Below are 24,278 nucleotides of genomic sequence, written 5' to 3'. Positions count from 1 at the left end.
GCTATGCTATGTGGGTCTAAGATAAACTCACTCCTATTACGCTGGTCAGGAAAGTAGGAGGGTTCTTGAATGGTAAACAAGCCGAGCAAAGAGAGAGGGCTGAAATGTGGGCGTCCAGTCGACAGTACACTGCGCTGTCTTTTCAAGACTACTCGACGAGGAACTCTGTTCTTTAATTTGAATCGGGCCTCAAGTTAATGCTCTAGACTAGGGGCAAGCAAAATGTGTGACGTATGCTCAAATGAGGTCCAAATTAGAACGAGTTTATAATTGTCTGGATGATCAAGCATGCAACGAAAGAAAGAGTCAACTTCGAGCATAGGGTGACGAATAATGCATACATTTTAGATGCAGCAGCATATCGCGATATAGATAAGACACCTGTTTATTGTGAGAACACTTTCGCTTTAGTTGTGTTTCGACTCTATCGCTGGGGAACTGTCTTGTCACGCTGAGAACGACATTTTAATTTTATTTCTGAGTTTCGATATTAACGTGCATGCACACTGGTGCAAACATGGAGAATGATTGCGATATTAACGATCAAAAGCAAGACGTCAAGAAGACAGGGTGGTGTTTTGAAAGGACATGTTCAGCATTAACTGTGGATGATGTATACGAAATGGCTAAATTGATTGGCTCGGAATTGGAAAAACTTATTGACAGCTACGGTAAAGAGAGCGCCACAGTACTGCTGCCTAAAATAGTCAAAGTTCTAGAGCTTTTGGAGAGCTTCGCCTCGCGGAACAATGCACACAAGTCAAAAGAAGAAGAATTACTCAAAGCATTTGAAACGCTACATGTACAGAAACAGAAGAAGACGAGATCTGTGAAAGAATACGACGAAAGCAGAAAGAATGAAATACAGCGGGTGAGTCGATGGTAATAACAACGTGGTAACGTTAGTAACATGGGGTCCGATAAACCCTCCAGTGACGTATCGTGTCAGTTAGCGGATTGTAACAACACTGAAGATACGTGATTTGTTTTTTTTTCTACATTGTAGCAATTGAATTGTTTTTACGGCTAGGCTACGATTTAACAAGTATTGCTACTCGCTGCACATCAGCATGCCACGTTATTCATCATGCCCATTCAGGGGCAAGTGGCAGCTCAAAATATATTTGTTATCTGTGTGACACATTGTGTAGAGTGTATACCTACCACTGGCAACTATTCCCCCACACAGAGAAGGCTACATTTTAGTGTTATTAGTAGCCTAAGCGAAATGTAGCCTATATGTCGTTTTTGTTATGTAACATCATGGAAATGTGTGTTCAGAATGGACGCTCGTGCCAGTGTCGTTATGATGTCCCTCGTGTGTTTTTCTTGACAGGTCGCCACATTTGCCACTGTATGTGAAAGGTATATTAGCCTATTTAGTAGTGCTGAGCGATTAGTGCTTTTTGACGTCGGTTCGATTTTAAAACATTTATCACGGGTTTCGATTTGTTTTAAATAAATTAAATGCACCATGCATTACCTGGGTTGAATGATGTAACAACGCTGAATAAAACAATCAAGCGATTCCGATGCAACGGATGATGGTCGTTGTAGTTAATTACCACGTTTTCTCCAGTAAACTACAGTGGGGCAAAAAAGTATTTAGTCAGCCACCAATTGTGCAAGTTCTCCCACTTAAAAATATGAGAGAGGCCTGTAATTTTCATCATAGGTACACTTCAACTATGACAGACAAAATGAGGAACAAAAATCCAGAAAATCACATTGTAGGATTTTTTATGAATTTATTTGCAAATTATGGTGGAAAATAAGTATTTGGTCACCTACAAACAAGCAAGATTTCTGTCTCTCACAGACCTGTAACTTCTTCTTTAAGAGGCTCCTCTGTCCTCCACTCGTTACCTGTATTAATGGCACCTGTTTGAACTTGTTATCAGTATAAAAGACACCTGTCCACAACCTCAAACAGTCACACTCCAAACTCCACTATGGCCAAGACCAAAGAGCTGTCAAAGAACACCAGAAACAAAATTGTAGACCTGCACCAGGCTGGGAAGACTGAATCTGCAATAGGTAAACCGCTTGGTTTGAAGAAATCAACTGTGGGAGCAATTATTAGGAAATGGAAGACATACAAGACCACTGATAATCTCCCTCGATCTGGGGCTCCACGCAAGATCTCACCCCGTGGGGTCAAAATGATCACAAGAACGGTGAGCAAAAATCCCAGAACCACACGGGGGGACCTAGTGAATGACCTGCAGAGAGCTGGGACCAAAGTAACAAAGCCTACCATCAGTAACACACTACGCCGCCAGGGACTCAAATCCTGCAGTGCCAGACGTGTCCCCCTGCTTAAGCCAGTACATGTTCAGGCCCGTCTGAAGTTTGCTAGAGAGCATTTGGATGATCCAGAAGAAGATTGGGAGAATGTCATATGGTCAGATGAAACCAAAATAGAACTCTTTGGTAAAAACTCAACTCGTCGTGTTTGGAGGACAAAGAATGCTGAGTTGCATCCAAAGAACACCATACCTACTGTGAAGCATGGGGGTGGAAACATCATGCTTTGGGGCTGTTTTTCTGCAAAGGGACCAGGACGACTGATCCGTGTAAAGGAAAAAATGAATGGGGCCATGTATCGTGAGATTTTGAGTGAAAACCTCCTTCCATCAGCAAGGGCATTGAAGATGAAATGTGGCTAGGTCTTTCAGCATGACAATGATCCCAAACACACCGCCCGGGCAACGAAGGAGTGGCTTCGTAAGAAGCATTTCAAGGTCCTGGAGTGGCCTAGCCAGTCTCCAGATCTCAACCCCATAGAAAATCTTTGGAGGGAGTTGAAAGTCTGTGTTCCCCAGCAACAGCCCCAAAACATCACTGCTCTAGAGGAGATCTGCATGGAGGAATGGGCCAAAATACCAGCAACAGTGTGTGAAAAACTTGTGAAGACTTACAGAAAACGTTTGACCTCTGTCACTGCCAACAAAGGGTATATAACAAAGTATTGAGATAAACTTTTGTTATGGACCAAATACTTATTTTCCACCATAATTTGCAAATAAATTCATTAAAAATCCTACAATGTGATTTTCTGGATTTTTTTTTCTCATTTTGTCTGTCATAGTTGAAGTGTACCTATGATGAAAATTACAGGCCTCTCTCATCTTTTTAAGTGGGAGAACTTGCACAATTGGTGGCTGACTAAATACTTTTTTGCCCCACTGTATGTAGAATTGGCCTGTTTGCAACTATAACTCTCTAGTACATCGCAATGTTCGGGCTTGATCTGATTTATCTCTGGAGAAACTGATATTATAATATAAAATAGCCCAGGCTATATCGCAGTAGAATTTGGGAAGTCACTTATCTTGTCTGTGATCTCAACGATCATAGATTTGATTTAAGAAGAAACAGTATGTTTGTACTTTCGCTTGGCCCATTTATCTCCTACAGCTTTCACTACACCACATCTCTATGCACCACACACATTCTTTCACACACCATGAGCCCTGCTCATCCCAACATATTGCTTCTCTCTCACACCTGACTACACTGTGTGTTATTGGTCTTGTTGGTATCTTGTTGTTATATTGGTAGTCACCATAACACTGAAATTGAAGTTAAAAACACAGGCGTCATAGGCACGCTTGTTTTTCTCTTTCACTTGGAACATTCTTCAGCTAGCACTCAGTAACTATCAATATCTTTGATTTAGTTAGGAGGCTATTCTTCCCCACCACTAAGTACCTGTAGACTAATTGGCTGTGGGCAATGAGTTCACTAGAAGTCAATGGTTATGGGTACCATAGAAATAGAATGACTAGAATGTCATTCTATTTCTATGGTGGGTATGCTGTGTGTCTCCTCCTAACCCAGAGTCAGTGACAGCTTCTCCTCGTCCCCCAACAGGAGGTGCAGCAGCAGGAGGAGGCAGAGAAGCAGAGGAGCAGATGCGAGGAGCTGCAGGCCCAGGTGTTACATCTACAGACGGAGAATCAAGAGTTACAGAGCTGCCTGAGGGGCAACCATGCCCAGGAAGGTTGGTTTAAAACACATGAACACACGTGCACACACATGATTGGTTTAAACAGCTGCCTTAAGGGCAACGATACCTTTAGAGGTTGGTTGTTATAGAACAGCCATAGGGACACAGCCGGCTGAGGGGCAACCATGCTCAGGAAGGTTAGTTTAAACATCTGCTTTAGGGTCAACCATGCTCAGGAAGGTTAGTTTAAACATCTGCTTAGGGTCAACCATGCTCAGGAAGGTTAGTTTAAACATCTGCTTAGGGTCAACCATGCTCAGGAAGGTTAGTTTAAACATCTGCTTTAGGGTCAACCATGCTCAGGAAGGTTAGTTTAAACATCTGCTTTAGGGTCAACCATTCTCAGGAAGGTTAGTTTAAACATCTGCTTAGGGTCAACCATGCTCAGGAAGGTTAGTTTAAACATCTGCTTTAGGGTCAACCATGCTCAGGAAGGTTAGTTTAAACATCTGCTTTAGGGTCAACCATGCTCAGGATGGTCGGGGCATGGTACTTACCCTTTCTGTTGCACATAATATATTGCACATAATATATCACACACCTCTTAGAAACAATCCCCTTCTCACACGCGTATTTGCAAACATACTATACACCACAGCAGGTAAAGTACCCCAAAGTAATCTTGTTACGAGAATGGAGTTACTGTGTTGCTGACGCAGGGTATTTACTTCTGGTGGTAGTCACAGGGGAAAACATTGCTGACTGAGGAATTCCGGTGTTTGTTTATTTGGGAAGTGAATGTGTGACTGTAAATGTGACATTTGTTATGTAAAGACTGAAATAAGAACAAAGCAGAATAGATACATATAAACTAATATTATACGATAGACGCATATAATTTGTATTATTACACTAACTTATTAAGCATTCTGAAGTATTTGTAAGATATTCATTATTCATCTGGTCTCTGCCTAGTACTCTATACTCACACTGTGCTATAGAAGCTTCTAAGAGCACCAACCCTAATATCATTCAACAAATTAGATGCTCTTATCCTCGATTTACTCATTGCATATGAGCAATTTTCAAGGGCAGTTGAAAGTTTAGTTAAGTCTGTCTACTGATGGCTTTATGGCTTGTATACTGTACCTCTTTACTTCAACGTAATGTAAACTGTTAATGCAATGTATGCAAGTCTTGTGGTATTTTTTCACTAGTTTTCAAGGAAGTGTCTGTTCAGCCGTGGGGGGCCTAAATCAGATACATTTTTCCCTGAAGGAGAAGACCATATTTGTGTCAAGAAACATCACAATAATTGGATCTACTCCAACCACTAAAATGTATATTTAACTTTCTTCATTTTCTCAGGACTAGAAGAATAATCTAATTGTGCTCATAATTACATTTAACTCAATTAGATTATATGATACCATACTACAGGGGTTTTCAAACCTTTCTTGCCCAGGGACCCACGCCCAGGCAAACTGGCGACCCAGGGACCCCCGCCCAGGCAAACTGGCGACCCAGGGACCCACACCCAGGCAAACTGGCGACCCAGTGACCCCCGCCCAGGCAAACTGGCGACCCAGGGACCCCCGCCCAGGCAAACTGGCGACCCAGGGACCCACACCCAGGCAAACTGGCGACCCAGTGACCCCCGCCCAGGCAAACTGGCGACCCAGGGACCCCCGCCCAGGCAAACTGGCGACCCAGGGAGCCACACCCAGGCAAACTGGCGACCCAGTGACCCCCGCCCAGGCAAACTGGCGACCCAGGGACCCCCGCCCAGGCAAACTGGCGACCCAGTGACCCCCGCCCAGGCAAACTGGCGACCCAGTGACCCACGCCCAGGCAAACTGGCGACCCAGTGACCCCCGCCCAGGCAAACTGGCGACCCAGTGACCCCCGCCCAGGCAAACTGGCGACCCAGTGACCCCCGCCCAGGCAAACTGGCGACCCAGTGACCCACGCCCAGGCAAACTGGCGACCCAGTGACCCCCGCCCAGGCAAACTGGCGACCCAGGGACCCCCGCCCAGGCAAACTGGCGACCCAGGGACCCCCGCCCAGGCAAACTGGCGACCCAGGGACCCCCACCCAGGCAAACTGGCGACCCGGTGACCCCCGCCCAGGCAAACTGGCGACCCAGGGACCCCCGCCCAGGCAAACTGGCGACCCAGTGACCCCCGCCCAGGCAAACTGGCGACCCAGGGACCCCCACCCAGGCAAACTGGCGACCCAGGGACCCCCGCCCAGGCAAACTGGCGACCCAGGGACCCCCGCCCAGGCAAACCGGTGACCCAGGGACCCCCGCCCAGGCAAACTGGCGACCCAGGGACCCACGCCCAGGCAAACTGGCGACCCAGGGACCCCCGCCCAGGCAAACTGGCGACCCAGGGACCCACGCCCAGGCAAACTGGCGACCCAGGGACCCCCGCCCAGGCAAACTGGCGACCCAGTGACCCCCGCCCAGGCAAACTGGCGACCCAGGGACCCCCGCCCAGGCAAACTGGCGACCCAGGGACCCCCGCCCAGGCAAACTGGCGACCCAGGGACCCCCATCATATGTTAGCATATGTTATTTTTACAAATAATTATACTTCAATATATTTTCAGCATGCTATTTGGTTTTGGTCGTTTTTTTGAAGCTGACACTTTTCCATCAAAAAAATTAACACTTAGATGGCCCACTTAAGAATTTTCTATACAGAAAAACTCTTTAATTTGCTCCAATGACTGTAATTTCCACCATATTAAATGGATAGTTCGAGATTTTGGCAAGCCATTTATCTACTTCCCCAGAGTTGAATGAACAGGAACAGCTAGCATGCTAACTGTTGCTGTAGACTTCTAGTCATTGCACTAACACTAGTTAGCATCTTTAAATTCCTTCATACTGGATGCTGAGACATAGAAATGGTATCCACGATGATATTCTGTTGTAGTGATATTTATAAAATAAGAATTTATCACATAAAACAATTCCCCCAAAATATATATATATTTTTTTAAATAAAAAATTAAATTACACTGCAGTACCTCCACGGACCCCAGTTTGAAAACCCCGGTCATACTACACACTGAAAACAGTTTTCTAACAAGGAGGCCCATGTTAGCTGCTTGCTGTTAAGTTTTATTGCACCAGTTTAGCCTAGGAATGTTAGTGTCTCCAATATCCATGCCATAGCTCCACCATAAGTTATGTATCAGTTATTAGACGTCCAGAGTAGTCTGTCTGAATCTACAGGTATAAACCAGACAGTTTAAAGATGACCGTGTGCTGAAGGATAATCCTTAAGTGTCTTTACTGTTTAACCTCAGACCTTCAGATACACTCCACTGAGCAGATTTGGCTGGGGACGTAGTCTCGGCCGACTGTTGATGGTTGATGAGCTACTGGGTCATGTTCATTAGGCACCAAACGGAAGAAAACAGACTGAAACAAGGAGGGACTTCCCAGACTCCGTTGACTTAATTTCTATTTAAAAAAATGTGTGCCCTAATGATGTTCTCTCTGCTTTGTCTGTTGACCATTGAACACCCACAGTGATGATATTGCATTGTTGTGGTCCTGTTTTCCAGTCCAACGGCAGGAGCGGGAGGTGATGCTTAAACTGAAGGAAGTGGTTGACAAGCAGAGAGATGAGCTGAGGGCCAAAGTACAGCAGATAGCCAGCATGTCTAAAGAGGTGGAGGCGGTAAGGACAAAAAGACTACATGTACAGTCCATCTGAATGCAAGTGTAGCCATACACGCTTCAGTTTACACACGCACACACACATGCCTGGGCACAGTGATTGTATCAATACTCTGAAGGTCAGCCAATAGCCAGTCATGAGTGGGGAGGTGTCATAAACAGCCGATAGGAAGTCTGTCTCTCAGCAGTGACCCAGACACGCTTCAGCTTATACACACACACACACACACACACACACACACACACACACACACACACACACACACACACACACACACACACACACACACACACACACACACACATATATACACTGAGTGTACAAAACATTAGGAGCACCTTTCTGATATTGAGTTGCACCCCCTTTTGCCCTCAGAACAGCCTCAATTCGTCAAGCATGGACTCTACAAGGTCAAAACCGCTCCACAGGGTTACTGGCCCATGTTGACTCCAATGCTTCCCACAGTTGTGTCAAGTTGGCTGGATCTCCATTGGGTGGTGGACCATTCTTGATACACAAAACGGTTCTGCATGAAAAACCCAGCAGCGTTGCAGTTCTTGACACACTCAAACTGGTGCGCCTGGCACCTACTACCATACCCTGTTCAAAGGCACTTCAATCTTTTGTCTTTCCCATTCACCCTCTGAATGGCACACATACACAATCCATGTCTAAATTGTCTAAAGGCTTAAAAGTATTTTGCTAACCTGTCTCCTCCCCTTCATCTACACTGATTGAAGTGGATTTAAGTGACATCAATAAGGGATCAAAGCTTTCACCTGGATTCACCTGGTCAGTCTATGTCATGGAAAGAGCAGGTGTTATTCATGTTTTGTACACTCAGTGTACATTCTTGTTACACACACATCACAACTGCTGCTACCAGACTCCTATTATGATTGCTAAGTACTGCATAATTTAAACGCTTGCCCCCCAATCCCCCTTCCCCAAAACACATGCAAATATTGGACTATAAATTGTATTATACTTAAGCTAAAAATGTTATTATATTCTACTGAGCCATTTACTTTATGTGCATAGTCTTATCTTATGTTATTTCTTATTGTTGAGAATGAATCGGCAAGTAAGCATTTCATTTGACATGGTATACCATGTGACGGGGTATACCATTCCGTACATGCGACTAATAAAACTTGAAATTAAAACAGTACAGGCGTAATAGTTATGGTTATTGTTTTGTGCTGAGCATCACCTACACCTTGGAGACAAGTCTGGGCAATGACTCCACCTCCCTATTCACAGCAGCTCCCTCTGTCACACAGTAATGGTTTTAAACTCCAGCTCGAGTTTGTTGATGTTTCTAGGCTTTTCATCTGACCTAAAGATATGGGCCTCCTAAATTAAGTTTGCTCAAAATTCTGCTTGAACATGTTTTTGTGTTAATGGGAGTAACCAGTATTGTCCCCCTGTGTTTGTGTAATATGGTCCCCCTTACTCCCAATGAGTCCCTGCACCCCCACCAAGGCCCACTATGATATCTAGCATATCATCGTCCTGAGTGTGTACGTAAGTAATGTTAGTGTTGTTTCATACGTGTGTGTGTGTACAGCTGCAGGAGCAGTTGGAGCGCTTCATGAAGATGAATGGGGAGCTGAGACACAAGCAGAGCATCATCACGGCCCAGGTGAAGAATGCTGTGGAGAGGAAGGCTGACATGGAGGCAGACCTCCGAGAGAAACAGAAAGAGATAGAACGCCTCACCACCCAGCTGGAAAAGGCCAATGCTGCTGCTGGCACGGTAAGAAGTGTGTCTTTTTGTCCCTTGTTGAAAAGGTAAGCATTCATTTCCATTTTTGAATTGGCCTTGGACCTTCATATTATATCTAAGCAAAAAGACCTGAGGGGGTGTGGTACGTTGGCCATATACCTCAAACCCTTAAGGTGCCTTATTGTTATTATAAACTGGTTATCAACATAAATAGAACAGTAAACATGTCTTTTTGAGTCATACCCTTGGTGTATTGTCTGATATACTGTACACACAGCTGAAATGCTGTTTCTGTCAATCACATCCAGGATCCAAAGTACCCAGTAATACTACATAAACATTAGTCATCCAGAGTGGTGTATTCTGACTCACTTTACTGACTTGTTTGTTACACCTTGTCATCATTTCTCTAGAGAACTTTTAGTGTCCTGCCATCTCCCTCAGTTTATTTTGGAGCTGAACTGTAATCTTTAAACATTTGTCACTGTCCTCTCTCTGCCAAGTCTTACACTTGGCCTTTGTTTTATTTAAATTCTTCTCCCTGTAAAATAAACTGTAGCCATTTTGAGATATTTGTTGTGACTAAGATAAGAGAAACTAAGGTCATATCTGTGACTTCTCTCTCTGACAAAGGAGTTAATTCATTGTTGTGAGAGGAAAACAGATACACCTTTGGCACAAGATGTACATGTATGTATTGTCCACATACAGTATAATGTGACTAAGAAATCTCACTACAAGAAATGTGTCTTTTTACTTTGTAATAGTCACACATAGTCAAATCTCATCATTTTGATGGGTATTTAGCTTTTGCTATTGCTTTTAGACAATTTCATAGACTGTGAAGTTCACAAAATTTCTTATACCAGGTGAACAACAACATTTTGTTTCCCTTAAACACAACTGTCATTACATTAACACAATTGTGATAGTCCAGCTGTGTTTCCTCCACCCCAACAGGCCAGTCCATGTAGGACAGAAGTGGACCTGACAGGCAAGCTGGTGATAGACCTTAAGGACCCCAACAGACCCTGTTTCACCAAGCAGGAGGTCAGAGAGATGCTGACAGAGAGGAACGAGCTCAAAGCCAACCTGTTCCTGGTGCAGGAGGAACTCTCCTTCTACCAGAGGTAGGTACTATAGGGTGTGTGTTTGTTTGTGTGTGTGTCAGGGGGTGGGGGGGTTATGAGTGTGTGTGTGTGTGTGTGTATGTGTTTACATGTTTGTTTGTGCTTGTTTAGTTTTATACTTGTGTGTGTATGTACTGACGTGTGTGTCATATGTGTCATCCACACAGGGAGATCCTGAATGATGAGCGATGTCCAGGATTCTTGCTGGAGGCAGTACGTTCTGCCATAAAGAAACAGAAAACTGTCATCAAGGCCAAGATGCTGGGCATGCCAGAGGACGAATGCAGCAGGTGACAATGACTCACACACACGGGTACACACACACACACATGTGCGTACACACACACACACACACACACACACACACACACACAGTGCTAACTTTGTGGATGTGATTTCCTTGAACAGTGATGACGAGAAAGGCCCCCTGTTTGAGAGGAGAGCAAAGACAGAAACCGAGACAGATAGCACTGACAGCAAACCACAAGAGTCTCGCATCAGGAACCTGTAAGTACTACTGACCTGTTTTTACTCATTTAAACAACACATCTATTAACAGACAGTGGCAAGAAAAAGTATATGAACCTTTTGGAATTACCTGGGTTTCTGCATAAATTTGACATAGAATTTGTCTGATCTTCATCTAAGTCACAACAACAGACAAACACAGTGTTCTTAAACTAATAACACAAATTATTGTATTTTTCTTGTCTATATTGAATACATAATTTAAACATTCACAGTGTAGGCTATTGACTTCTCCAAAAGCTAATTGGAGTCAGGAATCAACTAACCTGGAGTCCAATCAATGAGATGAGATTGGAGATGTTGGTTAGAGCTGCCTAGCCCTATGAAAAGCACTCACAAAATTTGAGTTTGCTATTCACAAGAAGCATTGCCTGAGAAGAACTATGCCTCGGAACAAAAGAGATCTCAGAAGACCTAAGATTAACAATTGTTGCCTTGCATAAAGCTGGAAAAGGTTACACAAGTATCAATAAAAGTAATTCCACGGAAAGACAAATTGTCTATAAATGGATACATTTCAGCACTGTTGCTACTCTCCATAGGAGTGGCCGTCCTGCAAAGATGACTGCAAAAGCACAGCGCAGAATGCTCAATGAGGTTAAGAAGAATCCTAGAGTGTCAGCTAAAGACTTACAGAAATCTCTGGAAGATGCTAACATCTCTGTTGACGAGACTACAATATGTAAAACACTAAACAAGATTGGTGTTCATGGGAGGACACCATGGAAGAAGCCACTGCTGTCCAAAAAAAACATTGCTGCACATCTGAAGTTAGCACAAGAGCAGCTGGATGTTCCACAGTGCGACTGGCAAAATATTCCGTGGACAGATTAAACTAAAGTTGTGTTGTTTGGAAGGAACACACAACACTATGTGTGGAGAAACAAGGCACAGTACACCAACATCAAAACCTCATCCCAACTGTAAAGTATGGTGGAGGGAGCATCATGGTTTGGGCTGCTTTGCTGCCTCAGGCCCTGGACAGCTTGCTATCATCGACGGAAAACTTGGGAATTCATTTTATCAAGACATTTTGCAGGAGAATTTAAGGCTATCTGTCCGCCAATTGAAGCTCAACAGACGTTAGGTGATGCAACAGGGCAACAACCCAAAACACAGAAGTAAATCAACAACAGAATGAACAGAAGAAACAGAAGAAAATACGCCTTCTGGAGTGGCCCAGTCAGTCCTGACCTCAACCCGATTGAGATGCTGTGGCATGACCTCAAGAGAGCGGTTCACACCAGACATCTCAAGAATATTGCGGAACAGAAACGGTTTTATAAAGAGGAATGGTACAATATTCCTCCTGACCATTGTGCAGGTCTGATCCACAACTACAGAAAATGTTTGGTTGAGGTTAATGCTGCCAAAGGAGGGTCAACCTGTTATTACATTCAAGGGTTCACATACTTTTCCCAACCTGCACTGTGAATGTTTACACGGTGTGTTCAATAAGCACATGAAAAATTCTAATTGTTTGTGTGTAATTAGTTTAAGCAGACTGTGTTTGTCTTTTGTTGTGACTTAGATGAAGATCATAACATTTTATGACAAATTTATGCAGAAATCCAGGTAATTCTAAAGGGTTAACATACTTTTTCTTCCACATTTACATATAGAAATGTAAACATGTTTAAAGCATATTTACAACATTCATAGAAACCCAATCAGATAGTTCTAGAAATTTGGTATGAATAGTTGCTTGTTACAATGTTGTTACTTTGGTAAACTGACACAGGACCGTTCTGTTGGAGAATTCCTGCAATAGCCTAATTTGCCTAGACAATGAGCCTCAGTTAAATATGCAGTGCCCTACCATAACCCTTACTCGAAGGCCACTGATTGTCTAGGCAAAGTTGAGGCAGGTCTGTGTTTGGTTAGACCGGTTTGGTTTCTTTCATAGCCCTCCAGCATGCGTGAATCATTCCATCAACTTGTTGCTATGTCCTGAATCCTGATTATATTGTCTGTCTGTTAAACTACCTCTGGTCTCCTCAAATCAAATCACATTTTATTGGTCACATACACATGGTTAGCAGATGTTATTGTGAGTGTAGCGAAATGCTTATGCTTCTAGATCCGACAGTGCAGCAGTATCTAACAGGTAATATTGAACAATTCCACAACAAAACCTAATATCTAACAAATTCCACAACAAAACCTAATACACATAATCTAGTAAAGGAATGGGAGGAGAATATATAAGTATAAAATGTATGGATGAGCAGTGAAAGAGCGGCTAAGATGCAGTAGATAGTGAAGGATACAGTATATACATATGAGATGAGTAATGCAAGATATGTAAACATTCTAAAAGTGGCATTATTAAAGTGACTAGTGTTCCATTCATTAAAGTGGCCAATGATATCAAGTCTGTAGGTAGGCAGCCGCCTCTCTGTGCTAGTGGTGGCTGTTTTAACAATCTGATGACCTTGAGATATAAGCTGTTTTTCAGTCTCTCTGTCCCAGCTTTGATGCACCTGTACTGACCTCCCCTTCTGGATGGAAGCGGGGTGAACAGATAGTGGCTCGGGTGGTTATTGTCCTTGATGATCTTTTGTGCCTTCCTGTGACATCGAGTGCTGTAGGTGTCCTGGAGGGCACGTAGTTTGCCCCCGGTAAAGCGTTCTGCAGACCTCACTACCCTCGTCCTGCGGTTGTGGGCGGTGCAGTTGCCGTACCAGGCGGTGATACAGCCAGACAGGATGCTCTCAATTGTGCATCTGTAAAAGTTAGTGAGGGTTTTCAGTGACAAGACACATTTTTTCAGCCTCCTGAGGTTGAAGAGGCGCTGTTGCGCCTTCTTCACCACACTGTCTGTGTGGGTGGACCATTTCAGTTTGTTGGTGATATGTACACAGAGGAACTTAAAACTTTCCACCTTCTCCACTGTTGTCCCTTCGATGTGGATGGGGGGGGGGGGGGTGCTCCCTTTGCTGTTTCCTGAAGTCCCCGATCATCTCCTTTGTTTTGTTGACATTGAGTGAGAGGTTATTTTCCTGGCACCACACTCCGAGGGCCCTCACCTCCTCCCTGTAGGCCGTCTCGTCGTTGTTGGTAACCATTGAGTTGGAAGCGTGCATGGCCATGCAGTCATGGGTGAACAGGGAGTACAGGAGAGGGCTGAGAACGCACCCTTGTGGGGTCCCAGTGTTGAGGATCAGTGGAGTGGAGATGTTGTTTCCTACCTTCACTACCTGGGGGCAGCCCGTCAGGAAGTCCAGGACCCAGTTGCACAGGGCGGGGTCGAGACCAAGGGTCTCAAGCTTAATGATGAGTTTGGAGGGTACTATGGTGTTGAATGCTGAGCTGTAGTCAAAGAACACCATTCTTACATAGCTATTCCTCTTGTCCAGATGGGATTGTGCAGTGTGATGGCGATTGCATCGTCTGTGGACCTATTGGGGCGGTAAGCAAAAAACAGAAGTGAGTGCTATGGGGCGATAGTCATTTAGTTCAGTTACCTTTGCTTTCTTGGGAACAGGAACAAAAGTGGCCCTCTTGAAGCGTGTGGGGACAGCAGACTGGGATAGGGATTGATTGAATATGTCCGTAAACACACCAGCCAGCATACTCTGAGGACGCGGCTAGGGATGCCGTCTGGGCCGGCGGCCTTGCGAGGGTTAACATATTTTAAATGTTTTACTCACATCGGCCACGGAGAAGGAGAGCCCACAGTCTTTGGGAGTGGGCCGTGTCGGTGGCACTGTATTGTCCTCAATGCGTGCAAAAAAGGTGTTTAATTTGTCTGGGAGCAAGATAATACTGTTGAGTGTCTATGTTTACCTCTAGGCAGACATAAAAAAAACTTGCCTCTGCTTTGTTCACTGTTCTGCTGTTTACCTTCAACCTATAGCTTTCACAGCACCTGCTGATGCCTCTAAAGCCATTGATGTAAACATAGACTACTCCCCCTGGTGGTGTAACCAGGGACTACCTCATATCTGCTCAATGTAGTACTGCATGTAATCTCAGAAACCCTGACCAGAACCACGTTTCACATACACGCTTAGCGTTTAATGATCACGGTTGGTCACAAGAGACTATGCGGTATATAACCTCAGACACTGTAGTAGTGTGTAGGAACTACTAAGAAGCGGAACAACTCAGTCTTTCAAGACAATATCTCTGACTTGTGAACTGTGTTGTGGTCTCTCCTCTCCTGTGTATAGCTTTAGTTTCTTCTGGTAGTGAGTTAGTATATCTGATCCTAGACCTGTGTTGTCTCCTAGCTTTGGCTTCCTGACTCGCTCCGGCAGCAACCACAGCAGCCGTAGTCCCAATGAAAACAAGGCTGCTTCTTCCTTGGAAATCATTGATGACACCAAGACCACCACGGAGACAGAAACCAGACGATCACCATGACAACCCTCAACACCCGTCCAACTACACTTGTCCTCCATTCTGTTCAGTTATCACTGGATGTTTCATACTGGTTAGGTCTCCACAGCAGCCCTAAGAAAGGAAGAGCCTTCTCTCATGCCTTCCCTCTTTCTTTTTTACTACCCCCTCATCCTTGCTCTACGTACCTTTCTCTTTCTCTCCCTCTGTTTCTCTCAGGAATAGGTTCAGAATGGTGAAATGGCCAACGGTACACTTTGCATTGACAATAACCATGCAGGACATTATTAAGAGGAAAATCTCTGTTGAATCTCTGAAGCAAATTTGTATTGCGATATTTTATTAAAGATTTTAAGATGTGTTTTGACCACAGCAATCATTAGTAATCGCAGGAACACATTTGTGCCACAAGAGGGCATCCTAACTATTAACAACCATGGTGGACTTCCATGTGTTTAACATTTGACCTAGTGTGTTTTTTTGTTGTTGCCATGCCTTGTGGTTGCTGTAATTCTAATTCTCTGTCATGGACATGGTGTGAGTTATAGGGAACGTTTTGCAGTAAAGTACACTGTGTGTTGATTCTGACCCTGAATGTATTGCCTCATAGTAACAGTCATTTATTGATTAGACTTTATATTCTTAACTATCAGCTCATCTCACGTATTATCAGCTCAGCTCATCTCACGAGTCTTATTATGAGTTCAATCATGTCTTCCCCAGGACCATGAATTGGGCATTGTGGTTGATTGTTATGTATGTGTCTGCCAAGTGTGTGTGTGTGGTGTGTGTGCCTGTCTGTCTGTCCTGTCTGTCTGTGAGTGTTCACTGGGGCACCAGCACCTGTACGTTGGTTACTGTACATACAGAGGAAGTGTGTGTTTCCTTGAAAGGAAATGGTGTGTGTGCTCTCACGCTCCTTCCATCTCACCATGTCGTTAAACACACACACACACACAACAATGGCTGCCGTGCCCTCTACCATATCTTATCGGTACTCAAACCTCTCAGACTCTGATGTAGTTTTCTGACATTCTAAATTAATGCTGTTGGTGATAGTGTGGAATGACGTATTTTCCAGCAACACTGTATGTACATTTAATTTTTGTAAGCATGACTGTTTTTAAATGGAGAAGCTTTTGTGCTACAAAAACTAAATAAATATCTGACATTAAATCTGAAGTGTGTATTGTGGGAGAATGAGAGTTGGACTGTCAACATACATCAATTTGCCAAGAGAACATCCCACTTCTGATCTTTTTTACAAGTTTTATGTGTGTGTATGTGTATGTTTGTGAGCTATAGGAAGTTATTGTGTGCAAGACAGAAGTACAGTACACAAATAAACTTGCAAAACACACTGCTCACCTCTTCCCAGAATCTATCAGTATGTGGTGCTGTCTTAAAAAAGCCTTACTGAGGCAGATTGAATGGGAGGAAGTGGCTCTAACTTCCCCAGGAAAGAGGGAGAGGAAACGGACGGGTTTGGACCGCTCAGTCAGGCATTACTGGGCCTACGACTACAAGACTAATGATTGACGAGAGCTAGGCTGGGCAGAAAGACGGATAGAGGGAGAGAAAAAGAAAGAGAAAGACTGACTTCCAAGACCACAGAGCTGGGCTGGGGGAAAAGAAAGGTAAAGAGAGAGAGAGTGACTTGGGAGAGAGAGAAAGAATCGAGAAAGAGAGAGGAGAGTGCTTTCAATTTCCATTGTCCTCTTCTGGACTTGGGAAGAGAATAGTGAGAGAAAGAGGAGAAAAGGAGAAAGTGATTTTTCCGGGATAGGATTCTGGTGTTGGGACAGGGACAGGCGTGAGTTGGACGGTCTGAGACCTTTTGTGGGCTGGTACGGACCTGGTTGTGGGGTGGACATGGGCCTGTTTCTGACGGGTCTAGGACTACTGCTCTGCTGTTCCCTCTCCTCCCCTCAGAGACTGGCTCCCTCAGGGAGAAACGTCTGCCAGGACCTCAGGTGATGACTACATTCCACCCTCACACCTTATTTTTCTCTCTCTCTTTCATTTTCTGCCTTTTCTATCAAGCAGTATATCCTTGTTTTATGAAACATTCTCAGAAACTTAATAATTGTAATCTTCCATTATTTCATGAAAAAACAGTCAAAAGAAATGTGACCCATAAGGAAACTTCCTACTATGCTTTATGGTATGTATTTTGTTTACCCTTCTCAAACAGGGATCCCTCCACTCTTGTCTGTTGTACTGGATGGAGACAACAGGGAGAGGAGTGTACTATACGTGAGTACCAGTAGACAGTAAATTGTGTAAAACCATCCAGGGCACACAAGAACAGGCTTTTCGTCTTGTTTAGGTAGTATTGTATAATTCAGCACTGTGTCTGTTGTTTGTGACTCCAGCTGTGTGTGATGGCGAGCGGGCCTGCCAGCAGGATGAGGTGTGTGTATACCCGGGCGTCTGTCGCTGTCGCCCTGGCTACTATGGAGCCCACTGCAAGACACGTAAGTCAAACCAACTCTGATGTTTAAGTTACATAGGCTATGTCACAATTATTATTTTTTTAACACACCAAGATAGTAACTTTGGTAGCACTTTAAATTGCAGGAATAAAAGGGCAAGAACATTGTAATTAAGTGCAAACTACTGAAATATTACAGCCTGTCTCCCTCTACAGGCTGCCCTCCAGAGTTCTGGGCACCGGACTGCCGCGAGCTGTGCAAGTGCCACCCTCACGGGCGCTGTAACCCAGTCACGGGCGAGTGCACATGCCTCCCCAACCGCTGGGGGCCACTCTGCCAGAACGCCTGCAGATGTGGTCGCCACGGGCACTGTCACCCTGTGCACGGCAACTGCACTTGCGATGAGGGCTGGTGGACGCCCACCTGTACCAAGCAGTGCCAGTGCTACCCAGGCACCTCCACCTGCGACTCACTGACCGGCAGGTGAGAGAGTTGAGTTTATTTACAGTGGGAGGCATTAGTTAGCTTAGAGATTAATTTCTTGATGCAATTTAGCCTGCAATTTACAAATGTAAAGGGTGGTGTCACACACCATATTTTTCAACACAATCGCTAAAACACAATAGAAATATATGTTTTCTTAAAAATCTTTGGTTGGCAGGTGTCAGTGTGCCCCAGGGTACTGGGGTCAGAAGTGCAGTCTTCGATGTAGCTGCTACATATCGTCGTGCCAACAGAACACGGGGGTGTGCGAGTGCCAGAGCGGGTGGTGGGGTCAGACGTGTGATCGCCGCTGTAACTGTGACCTGAAGCACAGCGAGTGTAATGCCGTCAGCGGGGAGTGTACATGTCAGCCTGGGTACAAGGGAGCCGTCTGTAATGAACCGTGTGGACCTGGGGAGTATGGCAGCGGGTGTAAACTGAGGTAAGCGAGTGTATATGGATATTGCAGTGGATTACATGATTGGGCTGGTACTGCCTTGTCATTGTGCTGTTGATCAAAATGGATGATTGATGGTTCGGGCGACTTCTGAGCACTTTATGTAGGTTTCTACCTGTGTCTATCCTGAAATGGCTACAGTATGTATTCAGTTGGACTGGTCCATGGATGTCTCTCTCTCCTTCTCTCCTGTGTAGCTGTGGCCACTGTAAACGAGGCCAGTCGTGCTCTGTGGTTGACGGTGTCTGTACGGCCTGTGAGCCTGGGTGGAACGGCACACGCTGTGACCGGCCGTGCAAGCGGGGTTACCATGGATACCACTGCCATGAGGCGTGCCCACGCTGCAGGAACGGTGAACCATGCGACCCCAGGACAGGGGCGTGTTCACAATGTGATCCAGGATGGACCGGACCCAGGTGTGTGTGTTTGATGACTATCTACCAGTGAAATGTATCTGAGACCTTTTACAGTAATTCCCAGACATGACAGTGTCAATGATACCAAAGAGGTTCAGCGTTTTCTTCAATTGCTGACCGTTTTGTCGTCTGTCTGTTACCTGGGCCACTCTGTTTGTCTGCAGATGTGACAAGCCATGCTTTAACAGAACATTCGGGGACGCCTGTCGCTTCCTATGCAGCCCCTGTTTCCATGGCCACTGTGATCACGTGACAGGAAGTTGTGTCTGTGGGCCCGGGTTCCAGGGACAGAGGTGAGAGTATGGAGAAAGCAGACAGAGGTTCTGTTCGAATACTCTTAAAATGCATCTTTCCTTTCTCCCTTCCTTGAAGTAATCACTGATGTGAACAATGGTTCAAATAAATAGGTTTCTCCAATCCAATAATGTCTGATTTAGACATCTTGCTGTTTGTGTATCTCAATGTTACGTAGGTGATTGTGTATCTGGCTGTCACTAACAGGTTTCTCTCTGTTGTGTCCCCAGTTGTAACATCACCTGTCCAGACCAGCTGTATGGCTTTAACTGTTCCTCTGTCTGTGACTGTGGAGAGGGCACCGCCTGTCACCCAGAAATGGGGGCGTGTCCATACAGTATGCACTCCTCCTATTGGATACAGCTCTAGTTGGTTATTAATGTGTAGTTACTGATAAGTAAAAGTAGATGGGTCTATGGATTCAAATATTTTTTCCCCTCAAGAAGGAATATGTGAGGTTGAATCACATTTGTTTATGTGTGGGTGTGTGTGTGTGGTGTCAGATGGTCACAGGGCTCTGATCGCTGGTCTCCTGGTCCCTCTGATCTTGGTGCTGCTGGGTCTGGTCTGCTGCTGCTGCTGCTGTGGAGGACCTACTGACGGCAAAGACAGGTGTGTGTGTGTGTGTGTGTGTGTGTGTGTGTGTGTGTGTGTGTATGATTCTGATGGCAAAGGCAGGTGTGTTTGTTCCTCTGACCTTGCTCTGGTCCTACAGGGTAGCAGTGGGTGACGGTGGTACCTCTGTCCGTATGAAGCATCATGTGTATAACGTCCTGGCCAACGTGAGCTCTGCTGTACCCTGTATCTCTGTCTGGTCCTCTGGGCTACCCAGAGTCACAGGTCAGTCCAATATCACACTAGAGATCATATATGTCTGTATGTACTATACCATTCAAAGTTTGGATACACCTACTCATTCAAGGGTTTTTCTTCATTTGTACTATTTTCTACATTGTAGACATCAAAGACATCAAAACTATGAAATAACATATGGAATCATGTACTAACCAAAACAGTGTTATCCAAATACTACTCCTGTTTTTAGATCTTCTACACATAATAGTTACCAGAGGAACGCTTCTCTCTACCTAAAGCTGCCTTGGTTAACAGAGAGACAAGGTGCCCCAGTAAACAAAGCTTTCTCTGAGGATCTGACATCCCCACAGGTCTCTCCTCCCAATCCTCCTCCAGCTCCTCTCCTGGCACACCTATATAGAGGAAGACACAAAGCAATTAGTGGGCCCAGGTGTATACTAATTGGCTTTACACTGAGTACCTGTCCCGTGTGGAGGGTTCTGTCGTGTCGTCTTCCTCTGGCTGGTCACTGAACACTCACACTACTTTGAAGAATCAAAATATAGTTGTTTAACACTTTTTTTGGTTACTACATGATTCCATATGTGTTATTTCATAGTTGAATGTCTTCACTATTATTCTACAATTTAGAAAATAGTAAAAAATAAATGAGTAGGTGTGTCCAAACCTTTGACTGGTACTGTATGTAAGGAAGAAACTCCAGTACTTGTTGGATGCTCTCAAGGTTTTTCTCCATGCACTTGGAAACATGAGAAGTGTGCATGCTATACTTATTACAATATTATGACAATAATAATAATAAGCACTTCTCTCTCCAGTGTCCCACCACGACCCTGAGCTGACATTCAACCACAGTTTCATAGAGCCTCCCTCCTCAGGCTGGGTGACAGACGGATCCTCCTTCGACAGTGATGAGGAGACCGGAGAGGCTCTCTACTGTGTCCCCCCCAGAGAAGGTAATCAGTGTGTGTGGGTGTGTGTGTCTGTGTGTGTGTTCAACCCTTTGTGCTTTGTTGACTCCCTATTTTCTCTCTCTCCCTGTCCCTCCCTTTACCCCACTCTTCCTCCCTCAGACATCCCCGCAGTGGCGGGCGGTGAGTTCCAGGAGTTCCAACATGAGATGAGTTCTAAGTGTAACATGTTCCCCGACCCCTCTGCCTTCAGTGTTAGTGCAGAAGACATGTCCCTCCCCTTTGGCATCCCCCGCACCTCCAGCAATGCCAAGTCCAAACGCCCCTCCGTCTCCTTCGCCGAAGGCACCAGGTAACACCAGGCCGCCGTCATCATGATGAGGACATTGGACGCTACACACACCACACACCACTACACAGCACTTCAATTCTCTTTTTAACTTGTCTCTGCAAAGTTATAGTTATCGCAATTGTCTTGTGATTGTTTTTAATGTTGAGAGTTTGTCAAATTAATTTCCTCTTGGGGATTAATAAAGTTCAATCTCACCTCATCCCAGGTTCAGCCCCAAGGAGCGCCGAGGCTCTGCCCAGGACCTGACTCCCGGGGCCCCCCGCACCAAACCTAAGTCCCCCTGGGGGGTCCTGATGCTGTCAGCCCTCCAGGCCCAGGGAGGGAAGGCCTCAGAGGGGGAAGAGACGGAGACAGGTGAGGGGGGTGTGGATGGATGTGGAGGTGGGACTGGACCATTGGAAGAACCAGGATCCAGTGGTGAAGCAGGGGACCCTGATGTGGACAGGTACACGGCCACCCCGTCACAAGCCATGTCTACCCTGCAGGTGCCTGGAGCAGTGGTAGGAAGAAGACGCACCATATCCAATGCCGCTGTTAACAGAAAGGGTGGGCAAGCATCAGGGTCCACATCCGATGGCCAGAAGGCAGAGATAGATAAAGGGATGGACAAGGTGACCACAGTGTACGTGACAGTGGGTAAGGCGGGGGTGGGGAGGCCCCTGTCTAAACTAGAGCTCCCCAGCTCGGAGGGCCCGGTACAGGCCATGCTACGCAGGCTAGGCAGCCTCCAGAGACATAAAGACCAGGAGGTGGGAACTAAGCCCAAGGGGAAGAGCCCGGGGGTGGAGGGGATCACCAAGCCACCCAGGAGGAAGCTGGGGGCCAGGGCCAGTTTGTGGGAGCAGGGGGCTCCCCCACCCTTGGGGGTGGAGGGGCCTGTAGGGGAAGGCGTATCTATGAGGAAACCCAGTAGGAGGAAACAGCATGCTCACCACAGCTCGCCTGCTGTCATGGGAAACACTGACGATGGCACTAATACTCACCTCCCACCAGAGGGCGCCAATGCCACCATTACGCCTACGAGGCCCCTGTCCTCCATTTTGAAAAGCGTGCCAGAGGTCGCTGGGTTAGAAGTCATGGGTGAAAGGTCAGCGGTGAGGGGAGAGAACGATGACCCTGGGATGCAGATTGAGACTGACAGTGGATATCTAACAGTCGGGCCAGCTGGAGTTGTAACCGACGCTGTTAGTCTGAGTGAAGTCATCGCCAATGACGGAGTGGTGGCCAGTGTGGACGATGGAGCTAACCTATATGAGAATGTGATGATTATGCATTCCTAACTTCAGATGCTAATGACTGTGCTGCTCTGTCTCCTCTCACAATTGAGTATGTAGTTTGACTACTAATGAATGAGGAATTTGGAAACTAGCTTAATGTACTGAAGTTAACAGTTGAGTCTGACATTAACTAACTTTACAATATACCATTTTATGAATTACAATATGTACATGATGGTTCTGTACAATATGTACTGTATGTATGTATATCATACAACAATAGGATAATGTTGAAATCGCCTTACCAAATAGTAATCGATACTGTAACTGCCATGTGTGAAACAACTATGCAAATTAAAACAAAAAATGCACGCTCCGATCTGTGCACTTTGTTCACTTTGGCTTGTCTGTCATCACTAGGCTAAGCTGCTAACGTTAGCCATCAAGCTCACAAAGTTTGTCCCAGATGAGTTTTGCAATGGAGCCCTCTTTGCCTGGAGAAGTAAATTAATGGTTCCAGCTCTGTAGGAGCTGTATCTACTACCCTTTGTTTCAGGACAAACTGGATCACTCAGAGTTCCAATGCGACAATTGTTTGCTTGCCGAGGATTATAGGCTTGAGGTGGCTTCCTTGATCACTCAGGTAGCCAGCCTACGTAAGATACTGGGGGAAATGCAGAGTGGAATGTTTACCATTTCTACGCCGGTGCTGCACGGCGTTCGCCCATGTTGGATGCATCTCTGTCTTGTCATTTGTTGTTATCCGACTGGCCGGAGTCGAAGGAGCACAGCAAGAGGAGCATGGCAATCAACGATGGTCGCATGTCATGAGCTGTGGAAGCCGAAGACAGCGGCCTCCCGCAATGCAATCTACACTCCCTACGAGAGGCCCGGAGCAGATACAAACAACTAATTGTTTCGCCGCCCTGGAGCCTGATCTTCCTGCACCTTTGTCGCTGGGGGTACCTGCGTCTGCGGCCGCTGTTCCCACTCCTACTCCTTCCCCTACGATTTCGAAGTCGACATTCGGCAACCTTCCGTCCCTGCTCTGGATCAAGCGGGACTTCATCTGTCGGAGGCCTGTATGCCTGTGAAGCGTGGGAGTGGGCATATTTCCTCGTCCTTCTCGTCAGCCATGATTTGGGCAGCTCCATGGTAAGAACTGTTCCTGGTGCAAAAACAATGTCCTATCCCGGAGCTCGAGTAAATGACATTACTAAGCTGCTCCCTAATGTACTACGTCAGGACATGGAAATCGATTCTGTCGTAGGTAATGGGGGTGATAATGACATTATGAAGGGCAGCTCTGAATGCGCTGATTGACTCTCTGCTAGACACATATCTGGCCCTGTGGCCTCTCTGAATCGTGGCATTGAACGCTTTAGCAGGATTCTTTATCTTCACAACTGGCTACGTGATTATTGCAAGCCAATGGGTGTAACTTTTGTTGACAATTTCGATACCTTTTGGAAACAAAAGGAGGATGGGATCCACCCAAATGATTTGGGTTCCTGGATC

General features: G+C 45.5%; 2 protein-coding genes across 2 annotated transcripts; both read left to right on the top strand.

The window, feature by feature from the left end:
* Positions 1–96: 96 nt before the first annotated feature.
* On the top strand, positions 97–16,561 carry LOC120028245 (rab-interacting lysosomal protein-like). The gene is made up of 8 exons (XM_038973417.1): positions 97–871; positions 3,877–4,006; positions 7,533–7,648; positions 9,219–9,407; positions 10,338–10,507; positions 10,675–10,797; positions 10,916–11,014; positions 15,271–16,561. The coding sequence occupies exons 1-8, from the start codon at positions 500–502 to the stop codon at positions 15,401–15,403; spliced, it is 1,332 nt and encodes a 443-aa protein (XP_038829345.1). The 5' UTR covers positions 97–499; the 3' UTR covers positions 15,404–16,561.
* A 114-nt stretch (positions 16,562–16,675) lies between these two features.
* Positions 16,676–23,131, top strand: LOC120028244 (scavenger receptor class F member 1-like). The gene is made up of 13 exons (XM_038973416.1): positions 16,676–17,352; positions 17,574–17,635; positions 17,755–17,856; positions 18,030–18,297; positions 18,476–18,739; positions 18,952–19,170; positions 19,335–19,463; positions 19,695–19,801; positions 19,968–20,076; positions 20,180–20,304; positions 21,099–21,236; positions 21,354–21,543; positions 21,749–23,131. Exons 1-13 carry the CDS (start codon positions 17,252–17,254, stop codon positions 22,821–22,823), a joined length of 2,889 nt encoding a protein of 962 aa, XP_038829344.1. The 5' UTR covers positions 16,676–17,251; the 3' UTR covers positions 22,824–23,131.
* The last annotated feature ends 1,147 nt before the right edge of the window (positions 23,132–24,278 follow it).

Source organism: Salvelinus namaycush, chromosome 34, assembly GCF_016432855.1.
Source record: "Salvelinus namaycush isolate Seneca chromosome 34, SaNama_1.0, whole genome shotgun sequence".
Classification (NCBI taxonomy): Eukaryota; Metazoa; Chordata; class Actinopteri; order Salmoniformes; family Salmonidae; genus Salvelinus; species Salvelinus namaycush.
Note: the sequence above shows the minus strand (reverse complement) of the source record. Positions and strands in the feature narration are given on the sequence as shown.

Excerpts from the sequence above, each read along its gene's own strand:
- LOC120028245 (XM_038973417.1), top strand. The coding sequence starts at position 500 with ATGCACACTGGTGCAAACATGGAGAATGATTGCGATATTAACGATCAA. Across the intron at positions 872-3,876 it reads GAAAGAATGAAATACAGCGG|GAGGTGCAGCAGCAGGAGGA; the intron begins GTGAGTCGATGG and ends GTCCCCCAACAG. Across the intron at positions 11,015-15,270 it reads GAGTCTCGCATCAGGAACCT|CTTTGGCTTCCTGACTCGCT; the intron begins GTAAGTACTACT and ends GTTGTCTCCTAG.
- LOC120028244 (XM_038973416.1), top strand. The coding sequence starts at position 17,252 with ATGGGCCTGTTTCTGACGGGTCTAGGACTACTGCTCTGCTGTTCCCTC. Across the intron at positions 19,171-19,334 it reads CCAGGATGGACCGGACCCAG|ATGTGACAAGCCATGCTTTA; the intron begins GTGTGTGTGTTT and ends GTTTGTCTGCAG. Across the intron at positions 19,802-19,967 it reads AATGGGGGCGTGTCCATACA|ATGGTCACAGGGCTCTGATC; the intron begins GTATGCACTCCT and ends GTGTGGTGTCAG.